The sequence below is a fragment of the Cherax quadricarinatus genome, chromosome 94 (assembly GCF_038502225.1).
Source record: "Cherax quadricarinatus isolate ZL_2023a chromosome 94, ASM3850222v1, whole genome shotgun sequence".
Classification (NCBI taxonomy): Eukaryota; Metazoa; Arthropoda; class Malacostraca; order Decapoda; family Parastacidae; genus Cherax; species Cherax quadricarinatus.
Window position 1 is genome coordinate 3,606,612 of NC_091385.1, and position 16,236 is coordinate 3,622,847.

At 44.1% G+C, this 16,236-nt stretch overlaps 1 protein-coding gene across 1 annotated transcript in view; it reads right to left on the minus strand.

The window, feature by feature from the left end:
- The window catches only part of LOC128700902 (serine-rich adhesin for platelets), a 492,925-nt gene extending 477,573 nt beyond the window's left edge, over positions 1 to 15,352 (minus strand). The window contains exon 1 of the mRNA XM_070104797.1: positions 15,062 to 15,352. Within this exon, the coding sequence (XP_069960898.1) occupies positions 15,062 to 15,203 (142 nt within the window). The 5' untranslated portion in view covers positions 15,204 to 15,352. The remainder of the gene's footprint in view (positions 1 to 15,061) is intronic.
- Positions 15,353 to 16,236: the final 884 nt, after the last annotated feature.

Sequence of the window (16,236 nt, forward strand, 5' to 3'; positions counted from 1 at the left end):
CACACAACACTCGCCCCCCACACACAATTACAAGACATCACACAACACTCGCCCCCCCATACACACAATTACAAGACATCACACAACACTCGCCCCCCACACACAATTATATCACACAACACCCCTCACACACAATTATAAAATTACACAATACCCCCCCGACACACACAATTATAACATCCACAACACTCCCCACACAATATCACACAACACCCCCCCACACACCATTATAACATCACAACGCCCCACACACACGACCCCCCCACACACAACACAGCCCCCCCAAACAATCACAACAACGCCCTACACACACAACGCACCACGCACAATTACAACAATACAATGCCCCCACACAATCACAACACCCCCTACACACTACAACACAAACACAGGGTAGTTGCACCAGCCTGCACCTCGCCTTCATTAGCAACAGCACCGACAAATAATAATCAACACCCAGGCTAAATTTTCCATTATAGTTCTGCGAAGTTTGAGGAAAAAATTAGAAATCGGCTGTGGCTGCTGCCTCTGTCCCCCCCAGACCCCCCCCCTGAAACCCCTTAGAAACCCCAGACCCCCCGACTCCACCGGAACCCTCCCCCAGACTCGATACCTGAAACCTAGTGCAGCCTCACCACAGCATAGTTCACTACCACAGCATAGTTCACTACCACAGTATAGTTCACTACCACAGCATAGTTCACTGGCACAGCATAGTTCACTGGCACAGCATAGTTCACTACCACAGCATAGTTCACTACCACATCATAGTTCACTACCACATCATAGTTCACTACCACATCATAGTTCACTGGCACAGCATAGTTCACTACCACAGCATAGTTCACTACCACATCATAGTTCACTACCACAGCATAGTTCACTACCACAGCATAGTTCACTGGCACAGCATAGTTCACTACCACAGCATAGTTCACTACCACAGCATAGTTCACTACCACAGCATAGTTCACTGGCACAGCATAGTTCACTACCACAGCATAGTTCACTACCACAGCATAGTTCACTGGCACAGCATAGTTCACTGGCACAGCATAGTTCACTACCACAGCATAGTTCACTACCACAGCATAGTTCACTACCACAGCATAGTTCACTGGCACAGCATAGTTCACTACCACAGCATAGTTCACTACCACAGCATAGTTCACTACCACAGCATAGTTCACTGGCACAGCATAGTTCACTGGCACAGCATAGTTCACTACCACAGCATAGTTCACTACCACAGCATAGTTCACTGGCACAGCATAGTTCACTACCACAGTATAGTTCACTACCACAGCATAGTTCACTGGCACAGCATAGTTCACTGGCACAGCATAGTTCACTGGCACAGCATAGTTCACTGGCACAGCATAGTTCACTGGCACAGCATAGTTCACTGGCACAGCATAGTTCACTGGCACAGCATAGTTCACTACCACAGCATAGTTCACTACTACAGCATAGTTCACTGGCACAGCATAGTTCACTACCACAGTATAGTTCACTATCACAGCATAGTTCACTGGCACAGCATAGTTCACTACCACGGCATAGTTCACTGGCACAGCATAGTTCACTGGCACAGCATAGTTCACTACCACAGTATAGTTCACTGGCACAGCATAGTTCACTGGCACAGCATAGTTCACTACCACAGCATAGTTCACTACCACAGCATAGTTCACGGGCACAGCATAGTTCACTAACACATCATAATTCACTGGCCCAGCATAGTTCACTACCACATCATAATTCACTGGCCCAGCATAGTTCACTGGCACAGCATAGTTCACTGGCACAGCATAGTTCATTACCACAGTATAGTTCACTACCACAGCATAGTTCACTACCACAGTATAGCTCACTACCACAGCATAGTTCACTGGCACAGCATAGTTCACTACCACAGCATAGTTCACTGGCACAGCATAGTTCACTACCACAGCATAGTTCACTGGTACAGCATAGTTCACTGGCACAGCATAGTTCATTACCACAGTATAGTTCACTACCACAGCATAGTTCACTACCACAGTATAGCTCACTACCACAGCATAGTTCACTGGCACAGCATAGTTCACTACCACAGCATAGTTCACTGGCACAGCATAGTTCACTACCACAGCATAGTTCACTACCACAGCATAGTTCACTGGTACAGCATAGTTCACTGGCACAGCATAGTTCACTACCACAGCATAGTTCACTACCACAGCATAGTTCACTACCACAGCATAATTCACTGGCACAGCATAGTTCACTGGCACAGCATAGTTCACTTGCACAGCATAGTTCATTACCACAGTATAGTTCACTACCACAGCATAGTTCACTGGCACAGCATAGTTCACTACCACAGCATAGTTCACTGGCACAGCATAGTTCACTGGCACAGCATAGTTCACTACCACAGCATAGTTCACTACCACAGCATAGTTCACTGGCACAGCATAGTTCACTACCACAGCATAGTTCACTGGCACAGCATAGTTCACTACCACAGCATAGTTCACTACCACAGCATAGTTCACTACCACAGCATAGTTCACTGGCACAGCATAGTTCACTACCACAGCATAGTTCACTGGCACAGCATAGTTCACTACCACAGCATAGTTCACTACCACAGCATAGTTCACTACCACAGCATAGTTCACTACCACAGCATAATTCACTGCCACAGCATAGTTCACTGGCACAGCATAGTTCACTACCACAGCATAGTTCACTACCACAGCATAGTTCACTACCACAGCATAGTTCACTACCACAGCATAGTTCACTGGCACAGCATAGTTCACTACCACAGCATAGTTCACTACCACAGCATAGTTCACTACCACAGCATAGTTCACTGGCACAGCATAGTTCACTACCACAGCATAGTTCACTACCACAGCATAATTCACTACCACAGCATAGTTCACTACCACAGCATAATTCACTACCACAGCATAATTCACTGGCACAGCATAGTTCACTGGCACAGCATAGTTCATTACCACAGCATAGTTCACTACCACAGCATAATTCACTACCACAGCATAATTCACTGACACAGCATAGTTCACTGGCACAGCATAGTTCACTACCACAGCATAGTTCACTACCACAGCATAATTCACTACCACAGCATAGTTCACTACCACAGCATAATTCACTACCACAGCATAATTCACTGGCACAGCATAGTTCACTGGCACAGCATAGTTCATTACCACAGCATAGTTCACTACAACAGCATAGTTCACTACCACAGCATAGTTCACAGGCACAGCATAGTTCACTACCACAGCATAGTTCACTACCACAGCATAATTCACTACCACAGCATAATTCACTGGCACAGCATAGTTCACTGGCACAGCATAGTTCATTACCACAGCATAGTTCACTACCACAGCATAGTTCACTGGCACAGCATAATTCACTACCACAGCATAATTCACTGGCACAGCATAGTTCACTGGCACAGCATAGTTCATTACCACAGCATAGTTCACTACCACAGCATAGTTCACTACCACAGCATAGTTCACTACCACAGCATAGTTCACTGGCACAGCATAGTTCACTACCACAGCATAGTTCACTGGCACAGCATAGTTCACTACCACAGCATAGTTCACTGGCACAGCATAGTTCACTACCACAGCATAGTTCACTACCACAGCATAGTTCACTGGTACAGCATAGTTCACTGGCACAGCATAGTTCACTACCACAGCATAGTTCACTACCACAGCATAGTTCACTACCACAGCATAGTTCACTACCACAGCATAATTCACTGGCACAGCATAGTTCACTGGCACAGCATAGTTCACTTGCACAGCATAGTTCATTACCACAGTATAGTTCACTACCACAGCATAGTTCACTGGCACAGCATAGTTCACTACCACAGCATAGTTCACTGGCACATCAAAGTTCACTGGCACAGCATAGTTCACTACCACAGCATAGTTCACTACCACAGCATAGTTCACTACCACAGCATAGTTCACTACCACAGCATAATTCACTGGCACAGCATAGTTCACTACCACAGCATAATTCACTACCACAGCATAGTTCACTACCACAGCATAGTTCACTACCACAGCATAGTTCACTACCACAGCATAGTTCACTACCACAGCATAATTCACTGGCACAGCATAGTTCACTGGCACAGCATAGTTCACTACCACAGCATAGTTCACTACCACAGCATAATTCACTACCACAGCATAGTTCACTACCACAGCATAATTCACTGGCACAGCATAGTTCACTACCACAGCATAGTTCACTACCACAGCATAGTTCACTACCACAGCATAGTTCACTGGCACAGCATAGTTCACTACCACAGCATAGTTCACTACCACAGCATAATTCACTACCACAGCATAGTTCACTACCACAGCATAATTCACTACCACAGCATAATTCACTGGCACAGCATAGTTCACTGGCACAGCATAGTTCATTACCACAGCATAGTTCACTACCACAGCATAATTCACTACCACAGCATAATTCACTGGCACAGCATAGTTCACTGGCACAGCATAGTTCACTACCACAGCATAGTTCACTACCACAGCATAATTCACTACCACAGCATAGTTCACTACCACAGCATAATTCACTACCACAGCATAATTCACTGGCACAGCATAGTTCACTGGCACAGCATAGTTCATTACCACAGCATAGTTCACTACAACAGCATAGTTCACTACCACAGCATAGTTCACTGGCACAGCATAGTTCACTACCACAGCATAGTTCACTACCACAGCATAATTCACTACCACAGCATAATTCACTGGCACAGCATAGTTCACTGGCACAGCATAGTTCATTACCACAGCATAGTTCACTACCACAGCATAGTTCACTGGCACAGCATAATTCACTACCACAGCATAGTTCACTACCACAGCATAATTCACTACCACAGCATAGTTCACTGGCACAGCATAGTTCACTGCCACAGCATAGTTCACTGGCACTGCATAGTTCACTACCACAGCATAGTTCACTGGTACAGCATAGTTCACTACCACAGCATAATTCACTACCACAGCATAGTTCACTGGCACAGCATAGTTCACTGGCACAGCATAGTTCACTACCACAGCATAGTTCACTGGCACAGCATAGTTCACTGGCACAGCATAGTTCACTACCACAGCATAGTTCACTGGCACAGCATAGTTCACTGGCACAGCATAGTTCACTACCACAGCATAGTTCACTGGCACAGCATAGTTCACTACCACAGTATAGTTCACCCACACAAACGTTCACCCACACAAACGTTCACCCACACAAACGTTCATACAGCAAACGTTCACCCACACAAACGTTCACCCACACAAACGTTCATACATCAAACGTTCACCCACACAAACGTTCATACATCAAACGTTCACCCACACAAACGTTCACCCACACAAACGTTCATACATCAAACGTTCACCCACACAAACGTTCATACATCAAACGTTCACCCACACAAACGTTCACCCACACAAACGTTCATACAGCAAACGTTCACCCACACAAACGTTCATACATCAAACGTTCACCCACACAAACGTTTATACATCAAACGTTCACCCACACAAACGTTCACCCACACAAACGTTCATACAGCAAACGTTCACCCACACAAACGTTCATACATCAAACGTTCACCCACACAAACGTTCATACATCAAACGTTCACCCACACAAACGTTCATACATCAAACGTTCACCCACACAAACGTTCACCCACACAAACGTTCATACATCAAACGTTCACCCACACAAACGTTCACCCACACAAACGTTCATACAGCAAACGTTCACCCACACAAACGTTCACCCACACAAACGTTCATACAGCAAACGTTCACCCACACAAACGTTCATACATCAAACGTTCACCCACACAAACGTTCATACATCAAACGTTCACCCACACAAACGTTCATACAGCAAACGTTCACCCACACAAACGTTCATACATCAAACGTTCACCCACACAAACGTTCATACATCAAACGTTCACCCACACAAACGTTCATACATCAAACGTTCACCCACACAAACGTTCACCCACACAAACGTTCATACATCAAACGTTCACCCACACAAACGTTCATACATCAAACGTTCACCCACACAAACGTTCACCCACACAAACGTTCATACAGCAAACGTTCACCCACACAAACGTTCATACATCAAACGTTCACCCACACAAACGTTCATACATCAAACGTTCACCCACACAAACGTTCATACATCAAACGTTCACCCACACAAACGTTCATACAGCAAACGTTCACCCACACAAACGTTCATACAGCAAACGTTCACCCACACAAACGTTCATACAGCAAACGTTCACCCACACAAACGTTCATACATCAAACGTTCACCCACACAAACGTTCATACATCAAACGTTCACCCACACAAACGTTCACCCACACAAACGTTCACCCACACAAACGTTCATACATCAAACGTTCACCCACACAAACGTTCATACATCAAACGTTCACCCACACAAACGTTCATACAGCAAACGTTCACCCACACAAACGTTCATACAGCAAACGTTCACCCACACAAACGTTCACCCACACAAACGTTCACCCACACAAACGTTCATACATCAAACGTTCACCCACACAAACGTTCATACATCAAACGTTCACCCACACAAACGTTCATACATCAAACGTTCACCCACACAAACGTTCATGCATCAAACGTTCACCCACACAAACGTTCATACATCAAACGTTCACCCACACAAACGTTCATACAGCAAACGTTCACCCACACAAACGTTCATACATCAAACGTTCACCCACACAAACGTTCATACATCAAACGTTCACCCACACAAACGTTCATACATCAAACGTTCACCCACACAAACGTTCACCCACACAAACGTTCTATTACAAAAAAGTAATTTTTAAGAGAAGATGGTATTAAGATTTACTCCTTTTGTAATAAAGAGTTCGGGATACATAAATACACACATTAATATAAATTAATCTTTAATATATAAAAATCAACTATCTTTGGTCTAGAGGTATTTGAACTATGATATAATAATAATATGTACATGTTACTATAATAAATTATAATCAGCATTTTACTAAAATATAATTAATAACCCTACACAGGGTACAACTCTTGACACTACTGTCACTATATATATATATCTCTATGCTAAAACAATAAATTATAAATAACATTTTTATAATAATAAATTACAATCAACTGCCTCTCACGACACGAAGTCAGTCACACGACACTGTTCAGTGTACACTACAACCAGGCCATCTTCAGTGTCCCACGACACCCTTTTCATCTCAGTGTTCCACTACGGTCCTATGCATATCTCAGTGTTCCACTCCATCGTACGTCCCTCAGTGTCACACTACGGTCCTGGCCCAGTTCAGTGTAACACTCCAACCTTTTCTTCATGTAATGTCCCACTAAACAGCATCTGACGACTCCGGCCCACAGTTGATCAACGTAGACGGTGAGTCCACAGACATCACCGGTAGTCCAGTAAATCCTCTCCAAAGGCGGTTGACACACCGCTAGCCGAACACCATGCTGCAAGCTCACTGAATGCGGCCGTCAAGTAACTGAGGCCAACAGACTCAGTGAGCTGCGGTGAGCGGTTCTTCTAACGCCAGTAGATAGGTACGATTCGGTGGTCAGGTACCTACTGCCTAGACGTGTACCCTGAGGAGTTCAGGTACTTAATGTTGAAGCCAGTAGACGTGTACCCTTCGGTGGTCAGGTACCTACTGCTTAGGTGTGTACAGCGAGGCGCTCAGGTACATAATATTTCTAAAGCCAGTAGACGTGTACCCTTCGGTGGTCAGGTACCTACTGCTTAGGTGTGTACAGCGAGGCGCTCAGGTACATAGTATTTCTAAAGCCAGTAGACGTGTACCCTTCGGTGGTCAGGTACCTACTGCTTAGGTGTGTACAGCGAGGCGCTCAGGTACATAATATTTCTAAAGCCAGTAGACGTGTACCCTTCGGTGGTCAGGTACCTACTGCTTAGGTGTGTACAGCGAGGCGCTCTGGTACATACTGTTACTAAAGCCAGTAGACGTGTACCCTTCGGTGGTCAGGTACCTACTGCTTAGGTGTGTACAGCGAGGCGCTCTGGTACATACTGTTACTAAAGCCAGTAGACGTGTACCCTTCGGTGGTCAGGTACCTACTGCTTAGGTGTGTACAGCGAGGCGCTCTGGTACATACTGTTACTAAAGCCAGTAGACGTGTACCCTTCGGTGGTCAGGTACCTACTGCTTAGGTGTGTACAGCGAGGCGCTCTGGTACATACTGTTACTAAAGCCAGTAGACGTGTACCCTTCGGTGGTCAGGTACCTACTGCTTAGGTGTGTACCGTGAGGCACTCAGGCTCTTACTGCTCTAAGGCCGGCTCAGCAGCCCCCACATTGGGTTTGATGACCACCCAGTGGTACTGCCGGCCGGCAGGTTAACTATTTAACCGCTAGTTTGGCAGGGGCCGCAACACCCCCACCACAAAAGGACCGACACACAAAGATCAATGTAATATGTATCCCGAACCGTCATCCCGGATATGATCGTCCAGAAATCATTCTAGATAATCATTATCATCCCGGACAGGCCCCCATATATTACAAAAAAAGTAATTTTTAAGAGAAGATGGTATTAAGATTTACTCCTTTTGTAATAAAGAGTTCGGGATACATAAATACACACATTAATATAAATTAATCTTTAATATATAAAAATCAACTATCTTTGGTCTAGAGGTATTTGAACTATGATATAATAATAATATGTACATGTTACTATAATAAATTATAATCAGCATTTTACTAAAATATAATTAATAACCCTACACAGGGTACAACTCTTGACACTACTGTCACTATATATATATATCTCTATGCTAAAACAATAAATTATAAATAACATTTTTATAATAATAAATTACAATCAACTGCCTCTCACGACACGAAGTCAGTCACACGACACTGTTCAGTGTACACTACAACCAGGCCATCTTCAGTGTCCCACGACACCCTTTTCATCTCAGTGTTCCACTACGGTCCTATGCATATCTCAGTGTTCCACTCCATCGTACGTCCCTCAGTGTCACACTACGGTCCTGGCCCAGTTCAGTGTAACACTCCAACCTTTTCTTCATGTAATGTCCCACTAAACAGCATCTGACGACTCCGGCCCACAGTTGATCAACGTAGACGGTGAGTCCACAGACATCACCGGTAGTCCAGTAAATCCTCTCCAAAGGCGGTTGACACACCGCTAGCCGAACACCATGCTGCAAGCTCACTGAATGCGGCCGTCAAGTAACTGAGGCCAACAGACTCAGTGAGCTGCGGTGAGCGGTTCTTCTAACGCCAGTAGATAGGTACGATTCGGTGGTCAGGTACCTACTGCATAGACGTGTACCCTGAGGAGTTCAGGTACTTAATGTTGAAGCCAGTAGACGTGTACCCTTCGGTGGTCAGGTACCTACTGCTTAGGTGTGTACAGCGAGGCGCTCAGGTACATAATATTTCTAAAGCCAGTAGACGTGTACCCTTCGGTGGTCAGGTACCTACTGCTTAGGTGTGTACAGCGAGGCGCTCAGGTACATAGTATTTCTAAAGCCAGTAGACGTGTACCCTTCGGTGGTCAGGTACCTACTGCTTAGGTGTGTACAGCGAGGCGCTCAGGTACATAATATTTCTAAAGCCAGTAGACGTGTACCCTTCGGTGGTCAGGTACCTACTGCTTAGGTGTGTACAGCGAGGCGCTCTGGTACATACTGTTACTAAAGCCAGTAGACGTGTACTCAGGTACCTACTGCTTAGGTGTTAGGCGCTCTGGTACATACTGTTACTAAAGCCAGTAGACGTGTACCCTTCGGTGGTCAGGTACCTACTGCTTAGGTGTGTACAGCGAGGCGCTCTGGTACATACTGTTACTAAAGCCAGTAGACGTGTACCCTTCGGTGGTCAGGTACCTACTGCTTAGGTGTGTACAGCGAGGCGCTCTGGTACATACTGTTACTAAAGCCAGTAGACGTGTACCCTTCGGTGGTCAGGTACCTACTGCTTAGGTGTGTACCGTGAGGCACTCAGGCTCTTACTGCTCTAAGGCCGGCTCAGCAGCCCCCACATTGGGTTTGATGACGCACCCAGTGGTACTGCCGGCCGGCAGGTTAACTATTTAACCGCTAGTTTGGCAGTGGCCGCAACACGTTCATACAGCAAACGTTCACCCACACAAACGTTCATACATCAAACGTTCACCCACACAAACGTTCATACATCAAACGTTCACCCACACAAACGTTCACCCACACAAACGTTCATACAGCAAACGTTCACCCACACAAACGTTCATACATCAAACGTTCACCCACACAAACGTTCATACATCAAACGTTCACCCACACAAACGTTCATACATCAAACGTTCACCCACACAAACGTTCACCCACACAAACGTTCATACATCAAACGTTCACCCACACAAACGTTCACCCACACAAACGTTCATACAGCAAACGTTCACCCACACAAACGTTCACCCACACAAACGTTCATACAGCAAACGTTCACCCACACAAACGTTCATACATCAAACGTTCACCCACACAAACGTTCATACATCAAACGTTCACCCACACAAACGTTCATACAGCAAACGTTCACCCACACAAACGTTCATACATCAAACGTTCACCCACACAAACGTTCATACATCAAACGTTCACCCACACAAACGTTCATACATCAAACGTTCACCCACACAAACGTTCACCCACACAAACGTTCATACATCAAACGTTCACCCACACAAACGTTCATACATCAAACGTTCACCCACACAAACGTTCACCCACACAAACGTTCATACAGCAAACGTTCACCCACACAAACGTTCATACATCAAACGTTCACCCACACAAACGTTCATACATCAAACGTTCACCCACACAAACGTTCATACATCAAACGTTCACCCACACAAACGTTCATACAGCAAACGTTCACCCACACAAACGTTCATACAGCAAACGTTCACCCACACAAACGTTCATACAGCAAACGTTCACCCACACAAACGTTCATACATCAAACGTTCACCCACACAAACGTTCATACATCAAACGTTCACCCACACAAACGTTCACCCACACAAACGTTCATACATCAAACGTTCACCCACACAAACGTTCATACATCAAACGTTCACCCACACAAACGTTCATACAGCAAACGTTCACCCACACAAACGTTCATACAGCAAACGTTCACCCACACAAACGTTCACCCACACAAACGTTCACCCACACAAACGTTCATACATCAAACGTTCACCCACACAAACGTTCATACATCAAACGTTCACCCACACAAACGTTCATACATCAAACGTTCACCCACACAAACGTTCATGCATCAAACGTTCACCCACACAAACGTTCATACATCAAACGTTCACACCACAAACGTTCATACAGCAAACGTTCACACCACAAACGTTCACACCACAAACGTTCACCCACACAAACGTTCACACCACAAACGTTCACACCACAAACGTTCATACAGCAAACGTTCACACCACAAACGTTCACCCACACAAACGTTCACCCACACAAACGTTCACCCACACAAACGTTCATACATCAAACGTTCACCCACACAAACGTTCATACATCAAACGTTCACCCACACAAACGTTCATACATCAAACGTTCACCCACACAAACGTTCATACATCAAACGTTCACCCACACAAACGTTCACCCACACAAACGTTCACCCACACAAACGTTCACCCACACAAACGTTCACCCACACAAACGTTCACCCACACAAACGTTCACCCACACAAACGTTCACCCACACAAACGTTCACCCACACAAACGTTCACCCACACAAACGTTCACCCACACAAACGTTCACCCACACAAACGTTCACACCACAAACGTTCACACCACAAACGTTCACCCACACAAACGTTCACACCACAAACGTTCACACCACAAACGTTCACACCACAAACGTTCGCCACAGTTATTAAAGGACTACATAATGTTGCTCAAGGCAACATTATCAACAACGCAAGAATAACGTTGCAAGAATAACGTTGCAAGAATAACGTTGCAAGAATAACGTTGCAAGAATAACGTCGCAAGAATAACGTTGCAAGAATAACGTCGCAAGAATAACGTTGCAAGAATAACGTTGCAAGAATAACGTTGCAAGAATAACGTTGCAAGAATAACGTTGCAAGAATAACGTTGCAAGAATAACGTTGCAAGAATAACGTTGCAAGAATAACGTTGCAAGAATAACGTCGCAAGAATAACGTTGCAAGAATAACGTTGCAAGAATAACGTTGCAAGAATAACGTTGCAAGAATAACGTTGCAAGAATAACGTTGCAAGAATAACGTTGCAAGAATAACGTTGCAAGAATAACGTTGCAAGAATAACGTCGCAAGAATAACGTTGCAAGAATAACGTCGCAAGAATAACGTTGCAAGAATAACGTTGCAAGAATAACGTTGCAAGAATAACGTCGCAAGAATAACGTTGCAAGAATAACGTTGCAAGAATAACGTTGCAAGAATAACGTTGCAAGAATAACGTCGCAAGAATAACGTTGCAAGAATAACGTTGCAAGAATAACGTTGCAAGAATAACGTTGCAAGAATAACGTTGCAAGAATAACGTTGCAAGAATAACGTTGCAAGAATAACGTTGCAAGAATAACGTTGCAAGAATAACGTCGCAAGAATAACGTTGCAAGAATAACGTCGCAAGAATAACGTTGCAAGAATAACGTTGCAAGAATAACGTTGCAAGAATAACGTCGCAAGAATAACGTTGCAAGAATAACGTTGCAAGAATAACGTTGCAAGAATAACGTTGCAAGAATAACGTTGCAAGAATAACGTCGCAAGAATAACGTTGCAAGAATAACGTTGCAAGAATAACGTTGCAAGAATAACGTTGCAAGAATAACGTTGCAAGAATAACGTTGCAAGAATAACGTTGCAAGAATAACGTTGCAAGAATAACGTTGCAAGAATAACGTCGCAAGAATAACGTTGCAAGAATAACGTTGCAAGAATAACGTTGCAAGAATAACGTTGCAAGAATAACGTTGCAAGAATAACGTTGCAAGAATAACGTTGCAAGAATAACGTTGCAAGAATAACGTTGCAAGAATAACGTTGCAAGAATAACGTTGCAAGAATAACGTTGCAAGAATAACGTTGCAAGAATAACGTTGCAACAGTAATAGAGGTGAGCCAAGACCTTCATTATTTATCCGTCAACGTAATACAAGCAAAAATAATAAACATAATCCAATAGCTGTTTATATAAACCTATTTCGTGGGGGTTACCTATTTCGTGGGGGTTACCTATTTCGTGGGGGTTACCTATTTCTAGTTAGCTTATTACCTATTTTTTCGTTAAATATTTCTCGTTAGTCTTGTCATTATCTATTTGTCGCTATTTCTAGTCATTACCTATTTATTACCTATTTCTCGTTTAGTTGTCATTACCTATTGCTTTTTCTCATTAGCTATTCAATACCTATTTCTCGTTACCCATTTTTGGCTGCTTATTTGTGAGTTACCTATTCGTGATTAAGGGCTATCTATTCATTACCAATTCGTGGTTACCTACGTGATTATTCATGGTTGTATATCATTACCTATTTCTCATTACCTATTTGTAGTTACCTATTGTAGTTACCTATTTGTGATTGCCTAGTATAGTTAGGAGGTGGGAGTGAGGATTAGGGGGATGGGGAGAAGGGAGGGGAAGAAAAATGGTGGGGGGAGGGAGAAAAGGTAGGAGAGGGAGAGAAGAGTGGGAAAGGGAGGGTAAAGGGGGGAGATAAAGAATGGGAGAGAGGGGGGAGATAAAGAATGGGAGAGAGGGGGGAGATAAAGAATGGGAGAGAGGGGGGAGATAAAGAATGGGAGAGAGGGGGGAGAATCTTTTACAATCTCATTTACAGAATGCTATTCAGACATACTCCGTTAGAATAAAGAGAACAGGCAGGGATTCGAACCGTAGTCCTTGCATGTAGCAGGCCCACCGTTGTACCACTCAGCCCTTTTCTAACATCAAACATCACACTCAGCCCCTTTCTAACATTACCAAACATCACACTTAGCTCCCTTTCTAACAATACCAAAAATCACACACAGCCCCTTTCTAACATTACCAAACATCACACTTAGCTCCCTTTCTAACAATACCAAAAATCACACACAGCCCCTTTCTAACATTACCAAACATCACACTAAGCCCCTTTCTAACATTACCAAACATCACACTTAGCTCCCTTTCTAACAATACCAAACATCACACTAAGCCCCTTTCTAACATTACCAAACATCACACTTAGCTCCCTTTCTAACAATACCAAAAATCACACACAGCCCCTTTCTAACATTACCAAACATCACACTAAGCCCCTTTCTAACATTACCAAACATCACACTTAGCTCCCTTTCTAACAATACCAAAAATCACACACAGCCCCTTTCTAACATTACCAAACATCACACTAAGCCCCTTTCTAACATTACCAAAAATCACACACAGCCCCTTTCTAACATTACCAAACATCACACTAAGCCCCTTTCTAACATTAAAAACATCAAACTATCATCAACTTGTTACTGTCATCAATACACTATCCCATCAATTATAACAACACAAGGCAAAATATTAATTTTTCATCACATTCAGTTATCTATAACACCTTCAATGTCACCGTTCAAGTTAGCAAAATTAAGACAAATGGGAAAATATCCCAACTGTTTATGCAGGCGGTAGTCAGCGATACAGTGATCAATAATTTCCCATAAACAATGATTCGTAAATTACGAGAACGAACGTTACACATTATTATTATTATAATCAAAAAGAAGCGCTAAGCCACAAGGACTATACAACGAACGTTACACAACTTTGAAAAATTCACTTACCCGATGAAGAAACACCTGTCGCACTAACCGGTGTCCCGTATGTGATTAGTCTGAGGTGTAAAGAGAGATGATGACCTAATATCACCAGGTCTCTCACATACCACAACATTTTCACTAGCAAGAAATACATTATGGTACACATTACGGTACACACTATGGTACATAGTATGTTACATATTGGTGGTACACACTACCCACGCCAGTCGAGAGTACTTTAGTGCCTATAATTCTATCAGTTAACACGGATAAAACTGTTTTAATAACAAGAGTCACAGAGAACAACCAGACGTGACGGCGGCCAAGCCAGCAGTAAGCAGTTCTCTGCTTCACTGTGTTGGTCAGGGGTTTGAAGCCTCTCGACTACATTGTGCTCATTGAGGCTTCATATAATTCACCGCCTGTCAAGAATACTTCTAATTCCTAAAATAGAGATTAAATTCTCAGCGTACATACACTGAGAAATACACTGAGAAAAATACACATCTCGGTGTATATATCCTGTGAGCTGACTGTCTCACATACTGTATTATTCTGAAGAATTTTGTATTACTCGTCCCAGACCAGGACTTCTTAGTGGAGCTTTTTGCATTTAGTGATAACTCAGCTGAATTGGAGTCTTGGACGTATACAGCTCCTGGACCCGACCCTGGAGGCAAACAGGTCCTTGGCACGACACTGGAAGAAATACAGCTCTTGGACCTGACAGTGGAGGCACGACTCGGGATGAATACAGCTCCTGGACCCTACCCTGGACGTATACAGCTCCTGGACCCTACCCTGGACGTATACAGCTCCTGGACCTGACCTTGAAGACAAACATGTCCTTGGCACGACCTTGGATGAATACAACTCCTGGACCCGACCCTGGATGAATACAACTCCTGGACCCGGCCCTGGAAGCATACAGGTCCTTGGCACGACCCTGGATAAATACAGCTCCTGGACCTTACCCTGAACGTATACAGCTCCTGAACCTGACCTTGAAGACAAGACACTGACACAACCCTTGATGCATTCAGCTCCGGGACCTGACCCTGGAGGCAAACAGGTCTTTGGCACGAACCTGGGTGCATACAGCTCCTGGGCCCGTCGCCTTAATCCAATGTATCTGATGAGAGTAGCTTGGCGATAAAGTTACGCTGATTCTGACGTAATTTATACGTAACGGGATCAAC